This window comes from Eptatretus burgeri, chromosome 12, assembly GCF_056783735.1.
Source record: "Eptatretus burgeri isolate ZD-2024b chromosome 12, Ebu_testis_v1, whole genome shotgun sequence".
NCBI lineage: Eukaryota > Metazoa > Chordata > Myxini > Myxiniformes > Myxinidae > Eptatretus > Eptatretus burgeri.
In genome coordinates this window covers 49,975,417-50,002,109 of record NC_140972.1, presented here as the reverse complement: position 1 = coordinate 50,002,109, position 26,693 = coordinate 49,975,417, and the positions used below count along the sequence as shown (strand labels likewise).

The following is a 26,693-nucleotide window of genomic DNA, read 5'->3' as shown; positions in this document are numbered from 1 at the left end:
GGATTATCCGCCTTCAGCAGCGCCTGAAACCCGCTTTTTTCACCCATCATCGTCAAACAGTTATTGCTTGCAAAGCCCAGTACGTTCCTAAAGGGGATGGCTTTGCTTGCCAACAAGTCCTTGACAAATTTGTATAGACCACGAGCTGTTGCGTCGTCCACTACAACAACATCCAGCAGCACATCAAACACTTTACTGTCATGGAAAAATCGGACCATAATGGCCAGGATTTGCTCGACAGATACATCAGTGCTTTCATCTATAATAAGCGAAAACATCGTGTCCTGACAAATGGAAGCTAGTGACCGTTTCTCCTCATGGGCGATGCCATACTGTATGCCGTAAGATGCCTTGGTACGTTTCATCTGCAGCTTTTGGGCGATTTTTGAGTCGGGGAACATTGCTTTCATGACATCGGTCAGGTGGTCTGCTTGCCAAAAAGGAGTGCGATGTTCAGCCATGAAACCTCCAAGCAAAACTTCCGCTTTTGCCACTTGTTCTTCCAGGTTCGGCTGCAGCGCTTTCTTCTTGAAAAATTTCCCTATGTCCACTTGCTGTTTCTTAGTATTCACAGCTTTTGTGTGCTTGGACGATTTCCCATGTTGTTTGAGGTGTGATTTGTTGGGAAAAGCAAATTTACAGTCACAAACTTTACACATCGCGTTACCGTCACGATCACAGCCATTCCAATCCATTCTGCCAAATCGGGATCACTGCTTCAAGCCGAGTTGAACGATTGTTTGTACCATTTTGACTTTTTCGAGGGTCCTGCCCCTTCTTGATTAGATTCTTCCTCTCTTTCACCTTCAAACGATCCCCGCACTGCCGACTGACTCATTGTATTACCTCGCTGTGAACGTCAAAAAAGTGAAACGAGCAGACCAAAATCAAAACAGGAAACTCGAAAAACTTTTAAACAACCTCGACCCCACCCCACTAGACTGGTACCCGTCTACTCCGCGCATAGCACTACTCGAGTGGACACCATCGTGTTGGGACAGGCACTGACTGACTGCACGCACGCCTGCCCCTAGGTGGTGGTAAGTGTTACCACAATGGGCCATTGTATGACTGTGACCTGCTGTGACGAGGGAAATGATATATTTTTTTTTAAAGGTAAATAATTCCCACTTTTGAAAAAAGCCAAGATTCGGCCGATTTTTGAAATAGTTTCACAAGACGCCAAGGTCAACAACAAATAGCCAGGATCTTGTGAAAAAAGCCAAGGAGTGGTCACACTGGTCGCGCTTCTAACAAATGATAGCTACCGGGCAGCTAAGTTGCCATACGCAAGAATAAGAAAGTCATTGTTGGATTTACAGTGACATCCCCAACCAGTTTCCTGCTTGCCTGGCTGGTGAGTTTGAATGGGTGACATGATCTGGGTGGAGTCTGGGTGGTATGATACGTCTTCCACTTTTAGGTCATCTCTGCCGAGATGACCTAATAAAGCCGGACCAAATGTCCGTCCGCATATCCGTCCGTACGTCCGTCAACAATTTTTCCTTCCGATCTTGATGAAACTTAGTATGTGGGTAGAGGTCAATGAGTGTTGCACAACGATATAACTTTTGTCCGGGTTCAAGATCAGGGTCAAGGTCACGAGGTCACATAAGTTATAAAAATCTCCATTTTCAAAACCCATCTCGTCTGCCATTCTACAAGATATTCGGCAACTGTTTATTGATTATGATAGTAAAAGATATTATCTTGTATCTAACCAGATAGATTTTTGAATTTCCTTCCCGTTTGATCGTCACGTGATCTGGAAGATGGCCAAAAACGCCGATGCGATTCGCAAAGAAAGAAGGAAGGAAGGAGAAATGAAATATAAATATAAAACACATTTTTAGCCTTTTATATTTATACATTTTCCGCCGAAGGTGCAAAAGTTTCAAAACCCGAAATGTAAACGTCGGCATTTATTTTCAAAATATAATTTCGTGCGCGCGTGCCAAAATGCCGAGTCATCTTTAACCAAACTGTGCAATTCGAGCTGCACAGTAGAACTGCGCAGTAGTCTTCGGTCATAACTGAACATTGAGAACTTGTGGTATTATGGTATTATAGAGATGACCGTCACCCCCACACGGGGGTAATTTTTAATGATGGATTTCTCTGTACTCAAAGGGATAATGAGCGACTTTGAAATCTTCTTATTACCCTCTCCTGAATGGTGCTTCTCTACCACTTTGTCTCACTTCTTTGGAAAGCTCCTTTGTCCTCATAGTTGCCTTGTTGGTGTTGACCAAGTGAGTTTCACCTCTAAACTCCTTAGATGGGGGAGCTTAATTTTTTTATGTTCAATCACTGATTACATACAGGTGAAACCTATTACACCTGTTTTGTAACCTTTCAAACAAAAATTTGCTCCTGAAGTGATTTAGGGTTAATTAGGCAAAGGGTTTGAATACTTGTGCAACTGAGAAGCACCTGATTTTTCTCTGTTAATCTAACTTATTCACATTTTATCTGCATTTCTTAGCTTTATCATTTTGGAGTAGTTTGTGAAGACTCCACATATAAAGTTTGATTTGAAAGCATCATAAAATAAGCTCAGGTGGCACAAAATGTGAAAACTTTGGAGGGAGGTGCATACTTTTGCAGGCCACTGTATATGCAAGAATAAAGAGGAGAAAAATTAAACAAATTTAATGCAAGGGAATTATTTTTGTTGCAAAAAAACATGTATGATCTGAAATTTGCATTGGAGTGCATGCCTGATCTGAAAAAGATGGTCATCAGGAGAAATCGAGATAGGATTCTGATCTGGAATTCCCATCACAGGATATGTATGATGTGGAATTCACATTCTGGTACACGCATAATCTGGAATTCACATTGCAGCAAACGTATGATGTGGAATTCACATTGCGGCAAACGTATGATGTGGAATTCATATTTGCAATGTACATATGATCGGGAATTCACATTGCAGTGCCCTTGTGATGTATAATTCACATTACAACACATAGCCTCATCTTTGCTTTTGATTTTTGCCTTATTTTTTTAAAGGGATCTAACCACAGATTGCGATGTTTCTTCTTAAGATTGTTCTTGCTCCACAGAGCAATCCATCCTTCATAAACTAAAATATTGAATTGGCCCTCTCTTCTTCTTGCACTTGTTTAGAAGGAAACACATTAATTTTAATGGGACAATCGAGAAAACATGAAACTACAGGATGTGTCAATAAAAGGTTAACCACTTCAAAACTTTATTAACCAAAACATTGAGTAATAAAACAAAAAATTAACTCGGAAAGTGAAAACTAAATTATAGAGAAATTAAACTCGTTATGTGTTAATGCGCTTATAGTTTAGGGGTTCAATGTGAGCACCCCCACACGCAACACCCCCACACACGACACCCACACACACAACATACATTCACACGAATTGCGAAGTTTTCAATGACGTTTCTGCAAGTTTTAATGGTTACTGTCTGCACATAAGCCTCAACTGCTGCCTTCAGATCAGGTTCAGATCTGGGGTGTTCCTTGTAGACGTTATCCTTACAAGCTCCCCAGAGGTAAAAATGTAGCGGATTGAAGTCGGAGCTGTGTGGAGACCATTCATTTTCCATACGCAAACTGAGAACTCGTTGTCTGAAGTTTTGACGCAGAAAGGCAAGTGTTTCGTTGGCTGTATGCGGGTTAGCACCATCTTGCATGAACCACTGTCGCCGGAGGGCTGCAGTGCTCATCGATTGCTTCAAGTCTTCGTGAAAGGCATTGACAATCAACCGGTATCGTTCTTGATTGATAGTAACTGTTCTTCCTTTTTTGTCTTCAAACCAATACGGCCCAAACACACCTCTGTATCTGACAACCACAAAAGCAGTGACTTTCCAACCCTTAAGCGACTTCTCTTCAACCTCATCTGGGCATTGAATTCCCCAGAAAATGTTTTGTTGTGTGAATTGACAGCACCATTGATGTGAAAGTATGCCTCATCACTAAACCACACAACGTGAATCCAGTTTGGGTTTGCCTCCATCTTCTGCTGCAGCATCTCACACATAGCGGCTCTTGCTGCTTTATACCCATCGGACAATTTATGGGCTGTTGCGATGCGGTAAGGAAAGAGGTTTAAATCTTGTTTCATTTTCCTTCTGATTTTGCTGGGAGTTTGACCCAGTTCTGCTGATCTTTGTCGATGCGATTTCTCTGGACTTTGCATGACTGACTCATTAACTCGTTCGTTCCATGTTTCCTTAACACCGTACACTTCTTGGACGACCGTATCATCCCTTGTTAATGTTGAGAATAGTCCCTTCACTTTTGAACTTTTCCAAATGGCTGGCTTGCTTTGCTTGTTTCTGGGATGCACTCTATATTCAGTACAGAACCTCGTCTGGAAGGAAGCAATTGATTTGGTCTCAGAACACCACTTGACAATGTTTACTCTTTGCTCCATAGAAAACGTCATTTTTTCCATATAATACTTTGGTTATGCTTGTATGACTTCTCCAAAGAGCATTGATCACTCCTGCAAAACAAACAAACAAAAAATTAAGGTAATGAGTAAAAGTACAAAGGTCATTTGAAGCGGTTAACCTTTTATTGACACACCCTGTACTTGGCCTTTCACACTGAACGTAGAAAAATTTCCATTTCCTTTGTACATTTTGAAAATAATGTCACAATGTTAACCGGAAACAATCGTATTTCAGTCCACTACATGAAGGAAGCCTCCTCCGACTTGTGTTGTGGGTTGTTTGGCATACTTGTCATGATTATGAAGTGCAGGTTGGTGAGAGCGAACACCCATGGGAATCAAACCTACACTAGCCACAAACAACCGCCTTAATGTCTCCTTTGAAAGATTTTCATTTTTTGTGTCTGATTGTATGAGTTTTTTTATTTTTTATTTTACTTTAATGTCATGTCTGTGCTCGAGGCAGAAAGAAGTTTTGTATCCAGGGCACTGTAAATGCCTTAAGTACTCAATGCCTGCATTCACTGCTCACTAAGTATTTGCTTTCTGTCAATCTGGCAGCCAATGAATGAACTTGCTTTTCATGCTATTTCTTCTGTACCATCACCAACATGCCTGTGTGTGATTTGGTAAGGGAGGTTTTTATGTACTTATCGTACAAACATGATGGAAATCTTACTGTAATATAACAATATTGCTCGTGACACAAAAGCATTTCACAAATTTTATCTTTTCATTAATGTTGTTATTGTTCTACTTCTTCCTACAGAGCTTAAAGAACACTGCATTCCCTAGTTTTGTTGATGGTAAGTGCTTGGGCTGCTGTGACAGAAGATTGGGGGGATTGCGGTGTGTGGAGATTGGCTGCATTTGTTTATTGAGGGGATGTTGGGTGACGGGGAGGAGAGGGTGTTTATGCACACATGGGTGTGGGGTGGTGGGGGTTACATGTTGAGGAGGGAACTATGTTTGCTTGGGCTGTGTTGAAGAGTTGAATGCAAAACTGTTTAAATATTTTAACTGTGCAGCCCATTGAGCCCCAACAAGGGCTTTCCTCAAACTAATGCCTCCTATCTTATTTCCTGATAATTTTAATTGCTCTCAAAAGCAACTTCTACACAGGCCTGCATATTTCCACATGAGGCAGTTACTGAATGTGAACGCTTGTGCAGGTTGCTGTTTTTGCACCACTTCTTCATTTATGAGGCATTACTTTTGGGATTGTGTGTGTGTGTGTGTGTGTGTGTGTGTGTGTGTGTGTGTGTGTGTGTGTGTGTGTGTGTGTGTGTGTGTGTGTGTGTGTGTGTGTGTGTGTGTGTGTTTGACCCCCTTGGCAAACACATGTGGAGCTTTGTGAATAACTTCATGCTGTGAGTTCCTATTGTCAGATTTTAATTCATTTTCAACTTTTCTTGGTAAATTTATGAATTCTAATTGATATCTGCAACTTTCAAGTCTCGCTTGCACATATATTTTCGTCGTATAGAAAATATTCGTATTTCTATCCATCTATATGTTGTATTACAAAATGGTGAAATCCTTCCCCGTGCCCCCCCTCACTTTATTACACCCTGTACATTCTCCTTGATCCCACCCTCTCCCAACTCGCTGTCCATTGACCCAACTCTCGTTTTTCTCCCTTAATTGCCTTCCATTTTAACATAACCCAAATTTAATTTCTCCCCCTCCCTCACAGACATACAGTACATATATGGCTCTTTTAACAGAATCTTGCCACCACCTTTATACTTCACTCCTCATCACACTCTACCCTTCAGATTTAATTTTCTGTTTCAATGTCATCCACAGTAAGATTTTTTTTATCACCAGCAATCAGAACTTTGCCATTTTTGCTTCAGGAGGTTCCACTGCTTTGACTTTGCTATAGTTCAGTCCCAATTCCCTGAGTAAGCAGTATGAAGCTCACTTACAAAAGTTTGTCGAAACTTTGGTAGCACCTGATTACTTACACTCTTCCAATAACCGTCTCGTGGCCACTTGCTGCACTGTTTCGTGACTCATTGCTTAATTTTCTGAAATTTGGCAGTATTGAAAGAGCAACCTTGGCCGACTTTACTTTTTCTACCAGAAAGGATTTATTTATTTTCCTTCTGTAGACTTTATTCAGAAAATACATGGAAGCATTTGTTTTTTTTGAGGTGGTGAAAACAAACACATTTTGTAAAAGTTGGTGATTGAAATCTCACTTTGCCATCATCATTGATGTGTTTTTTTTTTTGGGGGGGGGGGGAGGGGGTATCCTTTAATGCAGTGGAAATGTAAATACTCACTGGACAGTTACTTTGTTTCTATTTAAATGAATGTTGCATGCATATTCTGCCCCCTGCTGCCCAAGCATAAGCTTTCTTGGTAAAATTCTGAGTCTGCTATCTATCACATAACTTCCAATGGCTATAACATCCCTTATACATGCCTCGAGCACAGTAACTTAGCCTGCAGGTTTTCAGATGAATTTTTAATGAGAAAAGAAAAAGTTAAAAAAATCCTGTGATTAAGTAATTTTTTATTTGTTTATCTTGAATTAGCTCCTCTTAATTAATCATTAAGATTATCGAAATGAGAGTCTGCAATATTACATATTTCATATCTTGGGTAGGCAAGATGTATACGTGTGTATGTGTGTGTGATATCAAGTTAATGCAGTTGGGATTATCCATTGTAATAGAAAGAAAAGCACAGACAACCAATGAATAGAACTATAATATACTCTCCCATTTGGTACAAACAGGAATAAGAAGGGTCAGCTTCAAATGATGTTTCGCTTGTGATCCACAGGCTGCATCAAGCCAAAAAGAACCAGCTAGCGCACATGGCCGTTTTTATAGACCACGTGGCATCGACCCATTTCCGGTCACGTGCGGAAGCATGGAACCCTTTTTTGTGTTGAAATAATGATGGCCATGTCATCATCATTGGTTTACTGCTCGTTCCTGTGTTGTAAATGTCGTGATCTCGTGTTACATGATGTATGTGAGTGGTCAAGCCTGTATTCGCCTATGCCCTCTCACGTACTACCCGTTCACTGCATGCTCGAACACTTGGGTGGTGTGTAGATAGGGTTTGCTTTTCTGTCAGCTTGGTTTTACACCATCCCCTTCGTGATATCTTTATGAATGTGTTGCATTCGGTTGGGATATCAATTGTTTCACTGGTTAAACTGCTTCCCTGATCTTTTATATGCCAGGTTACAAGCAGTAACCCAATGATAATGACATGGCCTTCTTTATTTTAACACACAAATGGTTCCATGCTTTCACACATGACCAGAAGTGGGTCGATGGTGGTCAATAAAAATGGCCGCTTGCGCTAGCTGGTTCTCTTTGACTTGATAAGGATTATGGATCACAAGCGAAATGTCGTATGATGCTGACCCTGCCAATTACTGTTTGAGCCAAATTATTCATTGGTTTGCTGTGTCTTTCTTTTGTATGTATGTATGTATGTATGTGTAATTATATTTTCTATATATTTATATGTATATATATATATGTATTACATATTATATAAATAAAAAAAATCTATATTACGAGCAAATACCACCCATCATTTTGCTGACAGGAATACAAAAGTGTGGGTGGGGGTGGGGGGGAGAGGAGGGAAAGAGATCAAGGGAGGGGGAGAGAGAGAGAGAGGAAGGAATGAGAGCGAAGGGGGGAGAGCAGGGAAGGAGAGCGAGAGGGGAAAGAGAGGTGGGAAGAACAGCAAGGGGTGGGTGGAGAGTGGAGGGAAGGAGAGCGAGGGGGTGAGAGGTGGGAAGGTGAGCAGGGGGGAGAGAGAGGAGGGAAGGTGAGCGAGGGGGGAGAGAGGAGCCAAGGTGAGAGAGAGGAGAGAGGAGGGGGGAGTGAGCAAGGGGGAGAGAGGAGGGAGGGAGGTGAGCGAGGGGGGAGAGAGGAGGGGGGAGAGAAGGGAGGGAGTGAGCGAGGGGGAGAGAGGAGGGGGAGTGAGCGAGGGGGGAGAGGAGGGGGGAGTGAGCGAGGGGGGAGAGAGGAGGGGGAGTGAGCGAGGGGGAGAGAGGGGGGAGTGAGAGAGGGGGGAGTGAGAGAGGGAGGAGTGAGAGCGAGGGGGAGTGAGAGAGGGGAGGAGTGAGAGAGGGAGTGAGAGAGGGGGGAGTGAGCGAGGGGGAGAGAGAGGGGGAGTGAGCGAGGGGGAGAGAGGGGGAGAGTGAGCGAGGGGGAGAGAGAGGGGGAAGGTGAGCGAGGGGAGAGGGGGAAGGTGAGCGAGGGAGAGGTGAGCGAGGAGAGAGGGAAGAGGAGGAGCGAGGGGGGAGTGAGCGAGAGAGAGGAAGTGAGCGAGGGGAGAGAGAGGAGGGAAGGTGAGCGAGGGGAGAGAGGAGAGAGAGCGAGGGAGAGAGGAGGAGAGAGGAGGGAGAGAGAGGAGGAAGGTGAGCGAGGGGGAGAGAGGAGGAGGGAGCGAGGGGGAAGGTGAGCGAGGGGGAGAGAGGAGGAAGGTGGCGAGGGGGGAGAGAGGAGGAAGAGAAGGCGAGCGAGGGGGGGAGAGAGGAGGGAAAGAGCGACGAGGGAGAGAGAAGGAGGGAAGAGCGAGCGAGGGGGAGAGAGGAGGGAAGGTGAGCGAGGGGAGGGAGAGAGGAGGGAAGGTGAGCGAGGGGAGAGAGAGCGAGGGAGAGAGAGGGAAGGAGCGAGGGGAGAGAGGAGGAAGGAGAGGAGAGGAGGAGGAAGGTGAGCGAGGGGGGAGAGAGGAGGGAAGGTGGACGAGGGGGAGGGGGAGAGAGGAGGGAAGGTGAGCGAGGGGGAGAGAGGAGGGAAGGTGAGCGAGGGGGGAGAGAGAGGAGGGAAGGCGAGCGAGGGGGGGAGAGAGAGGAGGGAAGGTGAGCGAGGGGGGGAGAGAGAGGGAGGGAAGAGCGAGCGAGGGGGAGAGAGAAGGAGGGAAGGTGAGCGAGGGGAGAGAGGAGGGAAGAGTGAGCGAGGGGGGGGAGAGAGAGGAGGGAAGGCGAGCGAGGGGGGAGAGAGGAGGGAGGAGAGGTGAGCGAGGGGGAGAGAGGAGGGAAGGTGAGCGAGGGGAGAGAGAGGAGGGAAGGTGAGCGAGGGGGGAGAGAGGAGGGAAGAGCGAGCGAGGGGGGAGAGAGAGGAGGGAAGGTGAGCGAGGGGGAGAGAGGAGGGAAGGTGAGCGAGGGGGAGAGAGAGGGAGGAAGGTGAGCGAGGGGGGAGAGAGAGGAGGGAAGAAGCGAGCGAGGGGGGGAGAGAGAGGAGGGAAGGCGAGCGAGGGGGAGAGAGAGGAGGGAAGGTGAGCGAGGGGAGAGAGAGGAGGGAAGGAAAAGCGAGCGAGGAGAGAGAGAGGAGGGAAGGTGAGCGAGGGGGAGAGAGGAGGGAAGGTGAGCGAGGGGGGAGAGAGGAGGGAAGGTGAGCGAGGGGGGAGAGAGGAGGGAAGGCGGACGAGGGGGAGAGAGGAGGGAAGGAGCGAGCGAGGGGAGAGAGAGGAGGGAAGGTGAGCGAGGGGAGAGAGAGGAGGGAAGGCGAGCGAGGGGGGAGAGAGGAGGGAAGGTGAGCGAGGGGGAGGAGAGAGGGAGGGAAGGTGAGCGAGGGGGAGAGGAGGGAAGGTGAGCGAGGGGGGGGGGAGAGGAGGGAAGGTGAGCGAGGGGGGAGAGAGGAGGGAAGGTGAGCGAGGGGGAGGGGGAGAGGGAGGGAAGGTGAGCGAGGGGGAGAGAGAGGAGGGAAGGCGAGCGAGGGGGAGAGAGGAGGGAAGGCGAGCGAGGGGGAGAGAGAGGAGGGAAGGTGAGCGAGGGGGAGAGAGGAGGGAAGGTGAGCGAGGGGGAGAGAGGAGGAAGGTGAGCGAGGGGAGAGAGGAGGGAAGGTGAGCGAGGGGGAGAGAAGGAGGGAAGAAGCGAGCGAGGGGGGGGAGAGAGGAGGAGGAAGGTGAGCGAGGGGGAGAGAGGAGGGAAGGTGAGCGAGGGGGAGAGAGAGGAGGGAAGGTGAGCGAGGGGGAGAGAGAGGAGGGAAGGTGAGCGAGGGGGGAGAGAGAGGAGGGAAGGTGAGCGAGGGGAGAGAGAGGAGGGAAGGTGAGCGAGGGGGAGAGAGAGAGGAAGGTGAGCGAGGGGGGAGAGAGGAGGGAAGGGAGCGAGGAGAGCGGAGGGGGGAGAGAGGGGGAGAGAGGAGGAAGGTGAGCGAGGGGGGGAGAGAGGAGGGAAGGAGCGGGGGAGAGAGAGAGAGGAGAGGAGCGAGGGGAGAGAGGAGCGGGGGAGGGAGAGGAGGAGAGAGGAGGGAGGAGAGCGGGGGGAGAGAGAGAGAGAGGAGGGAAGGAGAGCGGGGGGGAGAGAGGAGGGAAGGAGGAGAGCGAGGGGGGAGAGAGAGAGGAGGAGGGAGCGAGGGGGGAGAGAGAGGAGGGAAGGAGAAGCGGGGGGGAGAGAGAGGAGGGAAGGAGAGCGGGGGGGAGAGAGAGAGGAGGGAGGAGAGAAAGCGGGGGGGGAGAGAGAGGAGGGAAGGAGAGAGCGGGGGGGAGAGAGAGGAGGGAGGAGGAGAGGGGGGGAGAGAAGGAGAGGGAGGAGAAAGCGGGGGGAGAAGAGAAGGGAGGGAGGGAGAAGCGGGGGAGAGAGAGAGAGGAGGAGGGGAGGAGCGGGGGGAGAGAGAGAGGAGGGAAGGAGAGCGGGGGGAGAGAGAGGGAGGAGGAGGAGAAAGCGAGAGAGAGAGAGGAGGGAGGAGAGCGGGGGGAGAGAGAAGAGAGGGAGGAGAAGCGGGGGAGAGAGAGAGGGAGGAGGAGAAGCGGGGGGAGGGAGAGAAGGAAGGGGAAGGAGAGCGAGGGGGGGGGAGAAGAGGAGGGGAGGAGGAAGCGGGGGGGAGAGAGAGGAGGGAAGAAGAGAGGGAGGAGAGAGAGCGGGGGGGGAGAGAGGAGGAGGAGAGAGCGAGGGGGGGAGAGAGAGGAGGGAGGAGAGGGGGAGAGAGAGGAGGGGGGGGGAGAGAGAGGAGGGAAGGAGAAGCGAGGGGAGAGAGAGGAGGGAGGGAGAGCGGGTGGGGGAGAAGAGGAGGGAGGAGGGAGAGAGCGAGGGGGAGAGAGAGGAGGGAAGGAGAGCGGGGGGGGGGAGAGAGAGGAGGGAAGGAGAGCGGGGGGGGGGAGAGAGGAGGGAAGGAGAGCGGGGGGGAGAGAGAGGAAGGGAAGGAGAGCGAGGGGGGAGAGAGAGAGGAGGGAAGGAGAGCGGGGGGGAGAGAGAGGGAGGAAGGGAAGGAGAGCGGGGGGAGAGAGAGGAGGGAAGGAGAGCGGGGGGGAGAGAGAGGGAAGGGAGGAGAGCGAGGGGGGAGAGAGAGGAGGGAAGGAGAGCGGGGGGAGAGAGAGAGGAGGGAAGGAGAGCGGGGGGGGAGAGAGAAGGAGGGAAGAGGAAGAAGCGAAGGGGGGAGAGAGAGGAGGGAAGGAGAGCGGGGGGGAGAGAGAGGAGGGAAGGAGAGCGGGGGGGAGAGAGAGAGGAGGGAAGGAGAGCGAGGGGGAGAGAGAGGAGGGAAGGAGAGCGAGGGGGAGAGAGAGGGAGGAAGGAGAGCGAGGGGGAGAGAGAGGAGGGAAGGAGAGCGAGGGGGAGAGAGAGGAGGAGGGAAGGAGAGCGAGGGGGAGAGAGGAGGGAAGGAGAGCGAGGGGGGAGAGAGAGGAGGGAAGGAGAGCGAGGGGGAGAGAGAGAGAGGGAAGGAGGAGGAGGGGAGAGAGAGAGAGGAGGGAAGGAGAGGGAGGGGGGAGAGAGTGGAGGCAAGGAGAGCGAGGGGGGAGAGAGAGGAGGGAAGGAGAGCGAGGGGGGAGAGAAAGGAGGGAAGGAGAGCGAGGGGGAAGGGAAGGCAGCAGGAAGTGAGAGGAAGGGAAGGCAGACGTGCAGTGGTGCATTATTTACGATTAATAGTCTCATCAAAATGCTTCTGCATCGAATAACTGTGAAGACGGAAACAAAATAATGACTGAAATCAATTTTCTACCGCTCGTACTATAAATACCGCCTGGACGCATAAACTCCCATCCAGACATAAACACCGCCCGGGCACTTCTCGGATGGCTCATAAACATGAAAGTTTGAAATATGTTTCTCTCACCCTGTTCCTCCTCACCAACCTGTTCTGTTCCTCACAAAAACAATGCTTGTGAAATATTTTTGAAATCCAAGAATATTTAGATGTTGCCCTCAACAGTTGAAGTTTTACCATTACAGTATATGACATCCACAAAACATAGCCACACCTATAACTACAATCAAACACCGTTTTATGCCTGTAAAAAAGTGTGAATGATGCAGGCATAAAGTACTGTCTGATGGAAATTGTAGCTGTGACTGTTTTTGTCTCGGTGTTGCCAGTTCTGTTCAGTTTGGCTCAAGCTGTCTTTCCACGTGGTAACTTGCTGCTCTCTCTGAATGCATCATTGTTTTTTGTGGCATTGTGATTTGATACGTTGGATACATATTTGATTCATTTCCAAGCTTTGTGGAAGGAGCTGAGATTGCCTTCAGTTGCATTTTCCTCCCATGAGGCGAAGGCAAGTTGTTTCAGGACAACTGCCTCGCCGCAAACTTCAGTGTACCATGGGCGGGAGGAAGGGTATGACGACTGAGGACGAGATGGGATAAATCTGTGCATGAGAGAGATATAGAGCAAATTTCTATGAAAGAATTCCCACGATGAGTTGATGTCGGAGAAGGTAGAGATGGGAGACCAGTCAAGACGTTTGATGGCTGCTTGATGTCCTTGCCAGTCAGCCTGAGTGAAATGCCAGACACGACGGTGCTGAGGTGATTCTCTAATAACAGCGAGATTGATGGTTACTTTGACAAGCATGTGGCCAGATGAACCGATTTGAGCAGAGGAAGAACAGCAGATGTTTTCTGTGAAATTGGTCAAAATCAGATCCAGAAGAGATGGTCCACAGAAGAGAGAAGAGATGGTATCATTGGTTGAGATCCTGGTCGGGAAGTTGACAGATTGTGTTAGTCCCAATGAGTCGCAGAAGTCTTTTGCTAAAGAGCCATGACAGGTGAGGGAGGTACCCACACCGAGCCAACTGGCATGATGGCAGTTGAAGTCACCACATATGAGGAAGAGAGAGAGTTGGGATGAGAGGAGTTAAGTTGGTCAATGTTTTTGGCGAGTGAGGTGTAAATGGAGTCATCACTGTTTGGTAGACGGTACAACACAGATAAACGTGAGGTGGGAGAGGAGGGGAAGCTGTAGCCAGAGGTATTCCTGAGGGGATTGTGGGAGTGAGGACAGTGCATGGAGAGTGAGGAACAGTTTTAGATGGAGAAGAAACTCCATCGCCAGGACGAGGCTCAAGTTTGTCATACCAGAAATAGTAGGGTCATGAACAGCAATTCCATGACCGTGGAGAGCATAGATTCGTTTCTCAGTGGATTTGTCTTCTATGAGGGTTAAATAAAAAATTTATCCCCCATGCCCCTCGCAAAAATGCGGGCTAACTCCATGAGAGCCCCACATCCAAGATGGCTGCTGTCGGCCATGTTGGAAATTATCTTTCCAATGGTTTGGCCTATAATGCTACACAATATATGTATTCTGGGACTTTTTGGGTCAAGTAATTCATATTTGATGTTGGTTTGATGATTTGACATACTTTTGACCTTCAAATCCAAGATGGCTGCTGATTTTCAGCTGGGAAAGGTCAATTTTTCAATGTTGTCCTAGAGCCTTCATAATAGGCTCCAATGAAAGCTCTTTTCATGTTGAGTTGAGGTCTGGACAGTAGAACTACAAGTAAATGCACAGACGTCATCTTGATGGTCAAAAAGGTAAACATTTGTGGTTGATGAGGAACAAACCTTTGCTCTCCATGGTCATGGAATTACTGGATGTGGACCAATGAAATGTATATATTCTAATACATTGGCATGCATTTGTACATCAATATCCCCCTATTTTAGGGAAGTACAATGTCTTTAAACTGAATTTACAACTTTCCAATGTAACTAATGGACCGCTAGTCTTCATCCGAATCTGTGGATTCTCCGGCCTCACTCCTCTCATCATTGCGAGTACTCTCATCACTATTCTCATCTGAACAGTCACAAGGTATGAGCTGCTGGGGTAAAGGGGGGAGGGTGTGGCACACTGTTTGGCACTTCCCATTCAGAATTTCCCAGCCATGGTCAATGGGGGACAGATGCTCTAACTGTCTAACAGGTTGTAATGGAGCTGGCAATATGTGATGTAGTTCGTCCTCCCGACATGGAGATCCAACGAGTCATCATCAGGTCGGAGGTGGATCATACTCTTCTTCTTCAGTTTGGGCCACTTAGAAGCTCTGGCCTGCCCACGGGTAACATCTGCACTCTCAGCATAAACTTTGGAGAGGACAAAAGCCTTCATATCAGCTCTGACTTCGTCCTCTAACTCCAGACTCTCACCCACTCGTCCTCGGAGCTCTCTCGCCTCAGGATCAGAGATCACCTTCTCCAACACTGGCTTTTTCCCATGCCCATAGAACCCTGATGTGTGATCACTGCCAGTGATGACATGGAGAGGTATGATGATATCTGCAACCTGTTCTGAAAGCATGGCACGGCAGTTGATTAACACATTCTTGCGTTTAATCAACAGATCACCTCGGAGTTGTTGCGAGACATAAGCCGCCTGGACATGCACGTCGGTGTCCTCGCTGTCTAGAAAAACTGCTCCAGTGTAGTTTCCGGTCCTCAGCTTGGCATAGGCTGAGAGCAGCATTGTATCTGCCTCTGGATGCTTGAAGACATAGTCCCCATTTGCCACACCAGTGCTCAGGTTAGTTGACGTCTCACCCTCACAGTATATGATGCTACTCTGCACCCGACCAACTTGTTTTTTCAACTGTTCCTTCACAAGCTTTTGCAGACTGACCTTGTTTCCTGAATTGTCCATGAGTTTGTTGAACTCAGCGGCTCGTGGGAACATGTCTTCCGGCTTAGGGAAAACATTTGGGATGTGGAGATGTTTTGCTGCCCATCGATCATGCTCATCATCCTTGATGCTAAAGGGAAGGTCATACTTGTCATTGATGAGGCGTGAGAGGATGATAGCGCAGATCTTATCCAGGTAGTCACTCCAGCAGTACTCTGAGCCATCCCGCTTCCAAGCCTCTCGGTCCTCGGGCGTGGGGGTGACTAGCCGACAAATCAGCCCCATTTCCATGAGGCTGATGTGGTCCCGTGGTTTCTCAGCAACTGGGTCAAGGTTGAACAGTTGTAACAACTTGCTCTTCGCAGTCTTGCACATTGATCCATCTACATTGTAGAGTGAGAGGCACTCCTCAGTCACTCTCCCCTCAAGGGCTGACTCAAGCTGGATCATACCTGATCCCTCCACAAGTTCTACCAGGGCTGCCAGCCCTGACCTCTCCATCTGGGCCACCTTCATGGGCACACCAGATGGTGCACAGATCTGTACACTAGCAAAATTCTTCCTCTTATTCCTGTGGATGGTTGCAGTGAGAGGCTTCATCTTGGTGAACACTCGCTCTTGCAGGATTGTTTCAACCTGTGCTTGGCCATCTTGTAGTGCGGTCTTGAGGTCATGCACTAACTCCAGTGATGCGACCAGGCCAGATTGTAGTGACCTCAGTGTAGGTGAGGAGATGTCAAAGGGCTCAGCATCAATATCCTTCATGCATGCCTGCAGGTCGTGAACTGCCTGCTCATCCTTCTTCATCCTCGCTGGCTGACACTCAACATGTTTCCTATGGGAACGCTGGCACTTGAGGTTCCGATTCACAGTTGCCTTCACCCTCACGACATTGTTTGCATTTCTTGTTGTTGAGAACAGTTGCTTTTCATTCTGCATAAGCTGAAGCCATCCTTGCTTCAGCTTCGAGTTCAGATTCATAGTCGTTTCTATCCAAAGGTCCAGTAGCTGGCAGGAGTGGGGTAGCCCTGTCATGGACTGGGTGAAGTGATCGTTGAAGAAGGCCATTTGCTCATCTGACAGTGAAGAGAGCATCGCCCAATAATCTGGCAACCACCTTCCATAATCATGGTTGTCATATGCCATCAGTCCAGGCAACATGTTGTATGTTGATGATGGGTACTCTGAGCCATTTCTTGCATGATATGCATCAATACTTTGGACAACAGGGTCTGACATCTCTATGAATGAGACCCAGAAGTTGCCCATGTCTGTGCCAGGTTTCTCATAAACTCTGTTGATCAGCTCCTTCATGTCATCATCATCCTCAAGATGACTGTGAGCTTCCTGTAGAGCCTCCTGTGTCTCGGTGAGTGCATTGCGTAGAGTGTCAAGATTCTGCTTGATATCCTCTGATAGCTAGTTCCTCATACTCAAGAATCTCTCTCAGTCGTTTATGGATAAGAGCCTCTCTCCAGAGCAGGATGCAGCGCACATCCCGCCTGTAGTGCTTCCCTCGTAGTGCTTGGTCAACAGACCCCTCCACTACTACACCTGCTGTAACCAGAGTGTCTGCCATGCCAGAGCCCTTGAATCTTTTATAGATCGCATAGATGTAGGACATCTGCTGGTGGAAGGTGCCAAGAATCGGGATGATGTCCTTGAACAGTTTTTGATTCTCCATCTTGAGCTGCACGATCAACTTGTATGTGGGCATGTCACCAATGAGAAAGGAAAATTGAATATTCTTCTTATGCATGTAGTAGGGTCATTTACAGCAATTCCGTGACCATGGAGAGCAAAGGTTTGTTCCTCATCAACCACAAATGTTTACCTTTTTGACAATCAAGATGACCTCTGTGCATTTACTTATAGTTCTACTGTCCATATCTAAACTCAACATGAAAAGAGCTTTCATTAGAGCCTATTATGAAGGCTCTAGGTCTCGGAAAACAGTGAAAAATTGACCTTTCCCAGCTGAAAATCAGCAGCCATCTTGGATTTAAAGGTCAAAAGTAGGTCAAATCATCAAACCAACATCAAATATGAATTCCTTGACCCAAAAAGTGCCAGAATGCATATACTGTGTAGCATTGTAGGCCAAACCATTGGAAAGATAATTTCCAACATGTCCGACAGCGGCCATCTTGGATTTGGGGCTCTCATGGAATTAGCCCGCATTTTTGCGAGTGGCATGGGGGCTAAATTTTTTATTTAACCCTCATAGAAGACATCCACTGAGAAACGAACCTTTGCTCTCCATGGTCACGGAATTGCTGTAAATGACTACAAAGAAGGGACTTCCGGTTCCGTGTTTGGGGTGACGGCAGCTTCTCTTCGGGCTCTCTGTCGACCTTCTCAAAGTTAAGTTTCTGGTTGTTATATCACGTTTTAACTGTTTATTTTCTCACCTACATGTTTACTGTGTGTTCCTAGTCCGATTTTGTTTCAAAAATCGTGCTATTTTGTGAGTTTTCGTCGACCTTGTCTTATCGGGTTCCTTGAGGCCTACCTGTCCTTTCCTTCGAGGTGTACGATCGTTTTTATCTGTATTCTCTCTCTATTACCATCAATTTCTATTTTACTTTTCCCAACACCCCCCCCCCCCAATCCATTCCTTTCCAACTACACCCTCTGTTTCTTGCCTTAAAAATAAATAAAAAGACAACAACCCTTTCTCCCTCCATACACATGAGTTCTTCTCCTTCTTCTCCTTCTCCTTCTTCTCCTTCTCCTTCTCCTTCTCCTTCTCCTTCTCCTTCTCCTTCTCCTTCTCCTTCTCCTTCTCCTTCTCCTTCTCCTTCTCCTTCTCCTTCTCCTTCTTCTCCTTCTCCTTCTCCTTCTCCTTCTCCTTCTCCTTCTCCTTCTCCTTCTCCTTCTCCTTCTCCTTCTCCTTCTCCTTCTCCTTCTCCTTCTCCTTCTCCTTCTCCTTCTCCTTCTCCTTCTCCTTCTCCTTCTCCTTCTCCTTCTCCTTCTCCTTCTCCTTCTCCTTCTCCTTCTCCTTCTCCTCCTTCTTCTCACCATCTTTCTCTATTTGACCTGACCCGCTCTCACCATTACCTTCACGATTCCCTTCTACCTACAACCCTCCATTCCCTAATCTTACCTCATCTTCATAAATCCATCAAAAAATTTTTTTCCTTGGAACCTTTCTAACTCCACACCAACTGAAACTACGTATCTCTCTACCCTCTTCCTGGTACTTTTCATTGATCCATCAGCTTCACTCTGCGTTTACTGATCCAAATTCACCATACACCTCCACGACTTTACTTCAACCTTTCCTTTTCCGAATCTTACACAATCCTTATTTTAAAAAATATAGATGTATATTATGTAAATAAATTCACTTTTAACTACAGGGTGTCCCAAAAAATGTACTCGCTCTTTAAATGATCATAAATGCTTTGTATATTGACTTAAAAACAAGATTAATGGTTAAATGTATAAATGGTAAATGCATGTTTACAAATGTTCAAACTGACGACCATCACGTTCCAAACACAGCCGATAACTCGGACCAATGGATTCAACAGCGTTACGAATCATTTCATTTGGAACTGCAAGACATTGTCTTTCAATTTCCTCTTTCAGCTCATCGACTGTTGCTGGTTTTGAGCCGTAAACCTTATCTTTGAGATATCCCCATAAAAAGAAGTCCATTGGAGTTAGGTCTGGGGAACGCGCAGGGAATTAAACACTACCTCTTTGCCCAATCCATCTGTTTGGAAAAGTTGCTTCGAGATAGGCCCTTACATCACGGTGGTAGTGGGGAGGTGCTCCATCTTGCTGAAAGTAAATCTCTTCATCACCAAATATATCTTCGACACGTGGACCGATGGATTCCTGCAGCAAGTTTAAGTAAACATCCCCAGTGACAGTTTGTTCAAAAAAGAATGGCCCGAGGATGCCCAATGCTGATATCCCACACCACACACTAACCCCTGGTAAGTTTACATGGTGTTCCATAGTAACATGCGGATTTTCAGGAGCCCAGTAGGTGCAATTGTGTCAGTTAAGTGAGCCATTTAACTTGAAGCTGGCCTCATCGCTCCAAACAATTTTGGATGGAAATGCTGCATCTTCTTCGCATTTGCCCAGGTACCACTCACAAAATTCAGCTCTCGGTCAGGATCATCTTCATTTAGAGCGTGGATTAATTTTGGAATGTAACTTTTCCAATTAATTCGCTTCATAATGTGATGGGTGCTTGATTTTGGGATTCCTGTCTCACGAGCCATTTGTCGTACAGATTTCCGTGGGGGTCGGTGGAGGGTTTCCAGCAATTGATTTTCCTTTGCGGGGCTGGTTGATGACCGTGGTCTTCCTGAACGCTCCTTATGGACGTCATGCACAGTTAATCTGTTTCAAACTTATCTCGGATGCAAGCAATGGTGCGTCGCGTTGGTGGATCTTTGTGAAAATGTCTTCTAAATTGTCTTTGTACTTCCATGATGTTTTCGTGCTTCCAGTAGCACTTTATGATAAATTTTCTTTCTTCAAAACCTAGTCATACTTCTGCCATTATTGTTGTCAATTTGTTCTGAAAGTAAATGAAAAATTCAATGAGTTATGAGGAGCCAAAATGTGAGTACATTTTTTGGGGACACCCTGTATACACCTCCCACAACCAGGTGATCTGTTTCTACCCTCTGCGTTTACCGACCCAAATTCACCATTCACCTCACAATATTTTTCTTCTGCCTTTCCTTCACTTAATCTAATGCAATCTCTATCAACAAATAATAATAACAAGTCTGGAGATGGTAATGGTTCACGAGCAGTATTTGATGATGTAGATTGTTTCAGAAGTCAAGGATGAGACAATGTGATAATTTTCGACCAAGTTATAAAAATGATCAACATGATGTGGTAAGGGTGACAGGTTATTAGCTGCAAAATGTTGAAAACCCGGTTTCGTTCAACAACTTTCAAAATTTGACCTTTGAATAACCTTTAAATGTCCCAAAACAATGTTGTGGACATTAAAATAAGGAAACAGGATACGTGCTATAGCTTATTGGAGTTAGTTCGTCGAAGAAGTTCGAAAACCCGGTTCGATTCCCACAACTTTGAAAATTTGACCTTTGTGAACTTTAAAGGTCAAGGATTATGACCTTTGGTGCAAAACTCCCTCTGGAACATTCTAGAAACAATATAACATCATATAGGCTAGATGGCATTTCGCACTCCTCTGATTAACCATACTTTGATGAAATCGGTGTAAAAACAAACTTGCAGGGGGCGCCATGGGCAAGGTGTTCGAGATAGAGCAAAATGGTTTCAATACATTAGGTGGGGAATGACCTTAAGATTATGCATAAAAAATATTGTCATCCGAGCTCTCAAAGTTTGGGCGGTCGTATGATTTTTATGTCAAAATTCGCAATTTTCTAAGTTTGTGACCTTGTGACCTTGACCTCGGGACGAAAATGAAAAATCGAGCTCCGTGGGGCAATGCAGGTGCCATTGGGCAAACCAAATACCGAAACCCCTGCCAGATTCGACAAACCCCCTCGGAGAAGATGTAACTTGAAACCGGCTACCCCCTAAAAACACGTTTTTGGGCGTGGCTCCACCCATAATGTGCGCACCATGCCCATTCTCAGGAAAACACAAAACCAGATGATGATAGAAACCTCCCACCAAAATTTTATCAGGATCGGATCAAAACCCACGGAGCTATGCTCGGGACAGACAGACAGACAGACGGACACACACCAATAACTTATATAGTGGTCACTTACTGACTCGTGAACCAATAATAAAAACGGTCTTATCATGCTTCATCTTTCTCTTTCACACATGTGGTTCTCATTACTGTATTATAATTCACTACTCTTTTTCTATTTCAACAGATTGCTCTCAATTCGACCTTTCCTTCATACCTTGTCTAAAATGTCCAACTGATAAAGTGTTTCTTCTCTCCATTTTCTTAATTCACCTTTATTGCATCCCTCTTGAAATGTCTTCAGTCGCATTTCTGAACTGAATATTAAAAAAAAAACCCAGTTCGCTTTGCATGTTCGCTTTCAATCAATCATCCTTTTTTTCCAACTTCAGTGCTAATTCACCCCTCTCACCCATCCTTCTCAAAGCAACCATCACATTCTTCCCTCTCCAAGCTCCCCTCTCGCCTTTCTCAAAAACTCCCCCCTCACCGTTCTCCCTCAAATCTCCCCACTCACCCTTCTCCCCTCCATTCAACCCCCTCACTCACCCTTCTCAAAGTCCACCCCCCTCACATACACAAAGCTGCCTCTTTCCCTGCCCTCTCTCCTCCATCTCATCACTCTATCTACTCAAATCCTCAACTGCTTTCTGCCCGTCTTTATTACTCCCCACGCTGTTAGGGTTAGGTTTCCCCACGCTGTCACCCCCATCACACCACAGGGCCTTTTCTCCTCCTCATCCAGCCCCCTCCCCGAGCTCTTCTGCAATCCCCACACTCTTTCAACAACTCTCCTTACCTAGCCCCTCCTCCCTTGTCCTACCCTCCCCCTCCCCTCTCTCTCTCCTTCCCCTCCTGCACCCAAAGCCTCCAACCCTCTCTGTTCATTAACAGTGTGGACCTCAAATATCCGGGGCTGTCGCTCAAACCTGACAGATCTTTCCACACAGGTTGCCACTGACAAACCAGACATAATCTGCGTAACAGAAACTTGCCTCTATCAAGACGTCTCTGACTCCCTAGTATCTCTCTCTGGTTACTTCCTCCTCCGGTATGACAGACCTGAACCTCCTCCTGGTGGAGGAGTTGCTCTTTTCATCAAAACTCTATTCCTCCCTCTCCATGCACTGCCCTCACTCCCCCATACCCCCAGGAATACCTCTGGCTACGGCTTCCCTCCACTCCCACATGTTTATGTGTGCTGTACCGTCCACCAAACAGTGATGACTCCATTTATACCTCACTATGCGAAAACATGGACCAAATTCTATCCTCTCATCCCAACTCTCTCTCTTCCTCATATGTGGTGACTTCAATTGTCATCATGCCAGTTAGCTGGGTGTGGGTACCTCTCTCACCTGCCATGGCACTTCAGCAAAAGACTTCTGCGACTCATTGGAACTGGCTCAATCTGTCAACTTCCCGCCCCGGATATCAGCCAACGGTACTCCATCTCTTCTGGATCTGATTTTGACAAATTTCCCTGAAAATATCTGCTGTTCTTCCCGCTCCAATGGTTTCTTCTGACCACGTTCTTGTCAAAGTGGACGTCTCTCTGGCTGTTATTTGAGGACCACCTCAGCGCCTTCGAGTCTGGCATTTCACTCAGGCTGTCTGGCATGGTCTCCACGCAGCCATCAAACTTCTTGACTGGTCTCCCATCACTACTTTCTCCAACATCAACTCGTCCTGGGAATTCTTTCAAAGAAACTTGCTCCCTCTCATGCACAGATTTATCCCCTCTCTTCTTCAGTTGGCCTACCCTTGCTCCCGCCCATGGTTCACTGAAGCTTGTGGCGAGGCATTTGTCCTGAAATAACTTGCCATTGCCTCATGGAAAGCAAACCCAACTGAGGATAAGCTCAGAACAAGTGTGTGTTTACCCTCAGGAGAGCCAGAAAACAACATCTTTCCAAGCTCAAGTCTGAACTCTCAAACCTCTCTCCCTCCTCCAAATCCTGGTGGCATCTAATCAAATCTGTTTCTGGTGTATGTCCCCCCTTCATCCCCTCCCTTACCTCAAATGGCCGCACTGCTAACACCGCACGTGAAAAGGCTGAATGCCCAAACTCGGTGTTTGCATCTAAATCTTGTGTCCAAAACCCATCGCTTTCTGTTCACACCTTACCCAGTCGCACCCAACTGTCCCTGGACTCTGTGTCCTCTTATTTTGACAAAATGAAGAGCTTGCTGTCAAACCTCGACTCAGATTCTGCAACCGGTCCAGACGGCATCAGCCCACGTGTCCTAAAAACCTGCTCCACTGTTCTTGCTCACCCTCTTTCTCTTCTATTCACCCTCTCATTTGCTCAAGGTCATCTGCCATCTGCTTGGAAATCAGCAAAACATTACTGCCCTGCATAAAAAGGTGCAAAAACAGATTCCTGCAACTACAGCCCAATCTGCCTTCTCCCAATCAGCAAGGTCATGGAATCCATCATCGCTTCAGACATTAAATCCTTCCTCTTCTCCAATGGCTTGTTTTCCGATCATCAATTTGGTTTCAGACGAGACCGTCACTCTACCCTGGATATGCTGCTTCTGCTCTTCCAACAATGGATAGAGGTACTCAATGACAGACGTGAAATTAGAGCCATATCCCAAAACATATCCCATGCTTTTGACACGGTCTGGCACCCTGCCCTGCTCAGCAAACTCTCTTCCAGTGGTATCCAAGGCCAACTCCACTCATGGCTCGCAGACTTACTCCACTGTCGCAGCAAATGTGTGGCCCTTAATGGAGTTCACTCATCCCCTCTTCCTGTCCAGGCTGGAGCAACTCAAGGCAGCGTTCTGGGCCCTGTTATTTTTCTGGTTTTCATCAATGATCTCTCCGACTCTGGAAAATTCTCTTTATCTCTTTGCTGATGACTCCACCCTGTGCCGTACCATCTGTCATCGCTCAGGCAAGCAAGCAGCAGCTTCTTCGCTCTATACTGATCTGGATAAAGTCACAAACTGGTCCAACATGTGGAAAATGTCTTTCAATCCTGACTTATCTCACACTCTCACTATGTCTCTCCGAAAGGACCCTTTGGAACCCCCCCCCCCTCATCTACTTTCTCAACAATCCTCTGGAAGAATTCCTTTCACTCAAGCTTCTGGGTCTCACTATCTGTCATGATTTTTCCTGGGAAAGCTACATTTCTAAGCTAGCCTCCAAAACCATTTGCCGACTGGGAGTCTTCTGTCGTGCAAAGACCTTCATTGGCCCACCTGAGCTCCTGACCACATATAAAGCTTCCGTCCACAGCCTGATGCAGTACTGCTCTCCCCTATTATATGGGCTGGTGTCCTGCCTCTCATCTTTCTCGGTTTCACGCTGTGGAAACTTAGGCATTTAGTATCATTGGTATCTCCTGCGGTGAGGTGGTCTTTCTGTCTTCTCCCGTCTCCTCTCCGGTCTCGCCCCACCCCTCCCCCTGCTCTGTCTGTGATATGTCCCACCTCCCCCCCACCCACATTTCCGCAGGGTGCTCATGGTCTGCCAGAAACTCCCTTCTGGTAAAACTACCAAAATCACAAATCACTGCTCACCATCATTCTTTCATTCCTCTTTTTTCCCACCTTTGGAACATACTCCCACACACTCTTCAGTCCCACTCTTCCCTCCAGGTCTTCAAAACAGCTGTTCACCACCATCTCTTATCTTCCGCCATCCATAACCATGATCTTTTCTACCCCCGTTAATCCACCCCAAACCCACCTCCTTCAAATTCCCTGCTTTCCTTCCTGAAAGTACCTGTGGTGTCCATCTTTTATATCCCGTGTACTCCACCCATCCCGCTGCCTTCCACATATATGCTCATATCTATTCCCCACTGTTTTCTGCTTCCATCTCCCATCCCTCCTGTCTCCTACTCCCCTTGTTATATGGTCTGTGTGTTTGCTCTTTTACGAGCCTTGACATTGTATATTTTAAATAATAATTAAAAAAATTGTGCATAATTTTCTTTATTTGGGATGAATTTGAGAAAGTTGTATTTGATTGATCCTCTTGAACCAGAAATAAAGGGCGAAAAATGGCCATTCTACTGGCAAGGTTTTGTGCATTTCCTGTTCTTGCATTTGGAGAAAAAACAAAGCACCTGGGATGCCAGTCACATGACAATACAGGCCCTGAAGGCATTATGGGATAAAGCCAGCATCCCAACGCGAGCTGACCAACATTGCATAAAGAAGCTGGAGGAGGTCTTCGCAGAGTGGAAAGCTCTGAAAAAAACATCAGAACAGGAGCAGTGCATTCTGCAAGCGGAAAGAACAGGAGTTTCAAAAGTGCTTGGAAGATCTATTTGACCCTGCTAATGTGGATGCACTGGTCCTGATGAAGAATCCTGAGGACCGGGATTTTCTTGTGGCCCAGCGACAGAAGGGGAGGCCAGGCTGCATCAGCACTTTGGACATGGTACAGTCCCGGAATGACAAAATATCTCTGAAGAGGTCAGAGCAGGATGCTAGACAATGGTAGATGGTACAGGAGGAGCAAGAAGCCTCAACCAGTCAAGCGGTGCTGGTAGCATCTTCGTCAAGTGCAGGAGAGGAGACTGATGGTGATGGGGAGAAGGAAGGTGCAGTTGGGGGTGCTGCCACTGTGTCTGCTCCAAAAAGAGCCAGGTGGAATATTATGACACCTCAAATGGCTGCTGCCCTTGACCAGTCACCGATCTCCTCCAGAGATGTGGCCTACGTTGATACTGGAGCCGCTGCAAGCCTTGGCCATGATGTTACTGACTTGAACATCATTCGGAACTCCATACGCAGATACTGGGCTCGCCATAATTTGGCTCACTTGAAAGGTTTGAAGGAGTTCTCCACCGACACCCCTCTTACCGTTCATTGGGATGGTAAGCTCATGGAGGACCTGACATCCCGAAAACATGTTGATTGCTTGACGGTTCTCGTGTCAGTCCTTGGAGTTGAGCAGCTCTTGGGTGTTCCAAAGCTTCCATCCAGAACTGGAGAGGTGCAGGCAGCGGCCATCGTCGAGTGTATCGAAGGCTGGAAGATTGCTGACTGTGTTCAGGCATTATGTTTTCACATCGCAGCTTCAAACACAGGTCCTTGATCTGGCACCTGTGTTCTCATTGAGAAGAAACTTGAAAGAGATTTTCTGTTCTTTGCCTGTCAGCATCATGTGTTGGAATTTGTGATTGTAGCCGCTTTTGAGACGACCATCGGGGGATCGTCGACAGGACCTTAGATTCTCCTGTACAAAAGGTTCTGTGGTCACTGGCAGTACATTGATCACCATAAGTTCAAGCCAGCTTCAGCTGATCCCTATGTGGAGAACCGAGTGGCATCCTCACTGGAGGAACTGCTCAATTTCTCAAGATGACAAACTGCCCACATTCGCAACGATTTTCGGGAGAACCTAGAGCTCAGTACAGTCTTCCTTGGTGGCAGCCAAGAGCGTGGAATCAAGTTCACAGCTCTTGGAACAATGCATCGCTCAAGATGGATAACAATGGTGCTCTTGGCGATCAAATTGTGGCTCTTCCGGGAGCAGTTCCAGATGACACCATCAGAGGAGAGAGGAGTGCGTGATGTCACAGTTTTTTCCATGCTTATCTACATGCGAGCTTGGAACACTGCTTTTTCTCCACCTCTAGTACCTGTCGGAGGAGCTCATGGGGCTGGACTTCTTTGATGACATAGTACCTGATCATGACCGAAGCCTTTGATGACATGATCGAAGCCTTGGACGAAAATGTCAACCATCCGCCAAAGAGTCCAAGAATCGTCTTGAGTGCATTCATA

At 47.4% G+C, this 26,693-nt stretch overlaps 1 protein-coding gene across 14 annotated transcripts in view; it reads left to right on the top strand.

Moving 5' to 3' along the window:
• The window catches only part of LOC147015585 (amyloid-beta A4 precursor protein-binding family A member 1-like), a 210,173-nt gene that overhangs the window by 24,385 nt on the left and 159,095 nt on the right, over positions 1 to 26,693 (top strand). For all 14 annotated transcript variants that reach the window (XM_085850478.1, XM_085850482.1, XM_085850488.1 and 11 more), the window contains one exon: positions 5,209 to 5,245. In XM_085850478.1, coding sequence (XP_085706604.1) covers positions 5,209 to 5,245 — 37 coding nt within the window. The remainder of the gene's footprint in view (positions 1 to 5,208; positions 5,246 to 26,693) is intronic.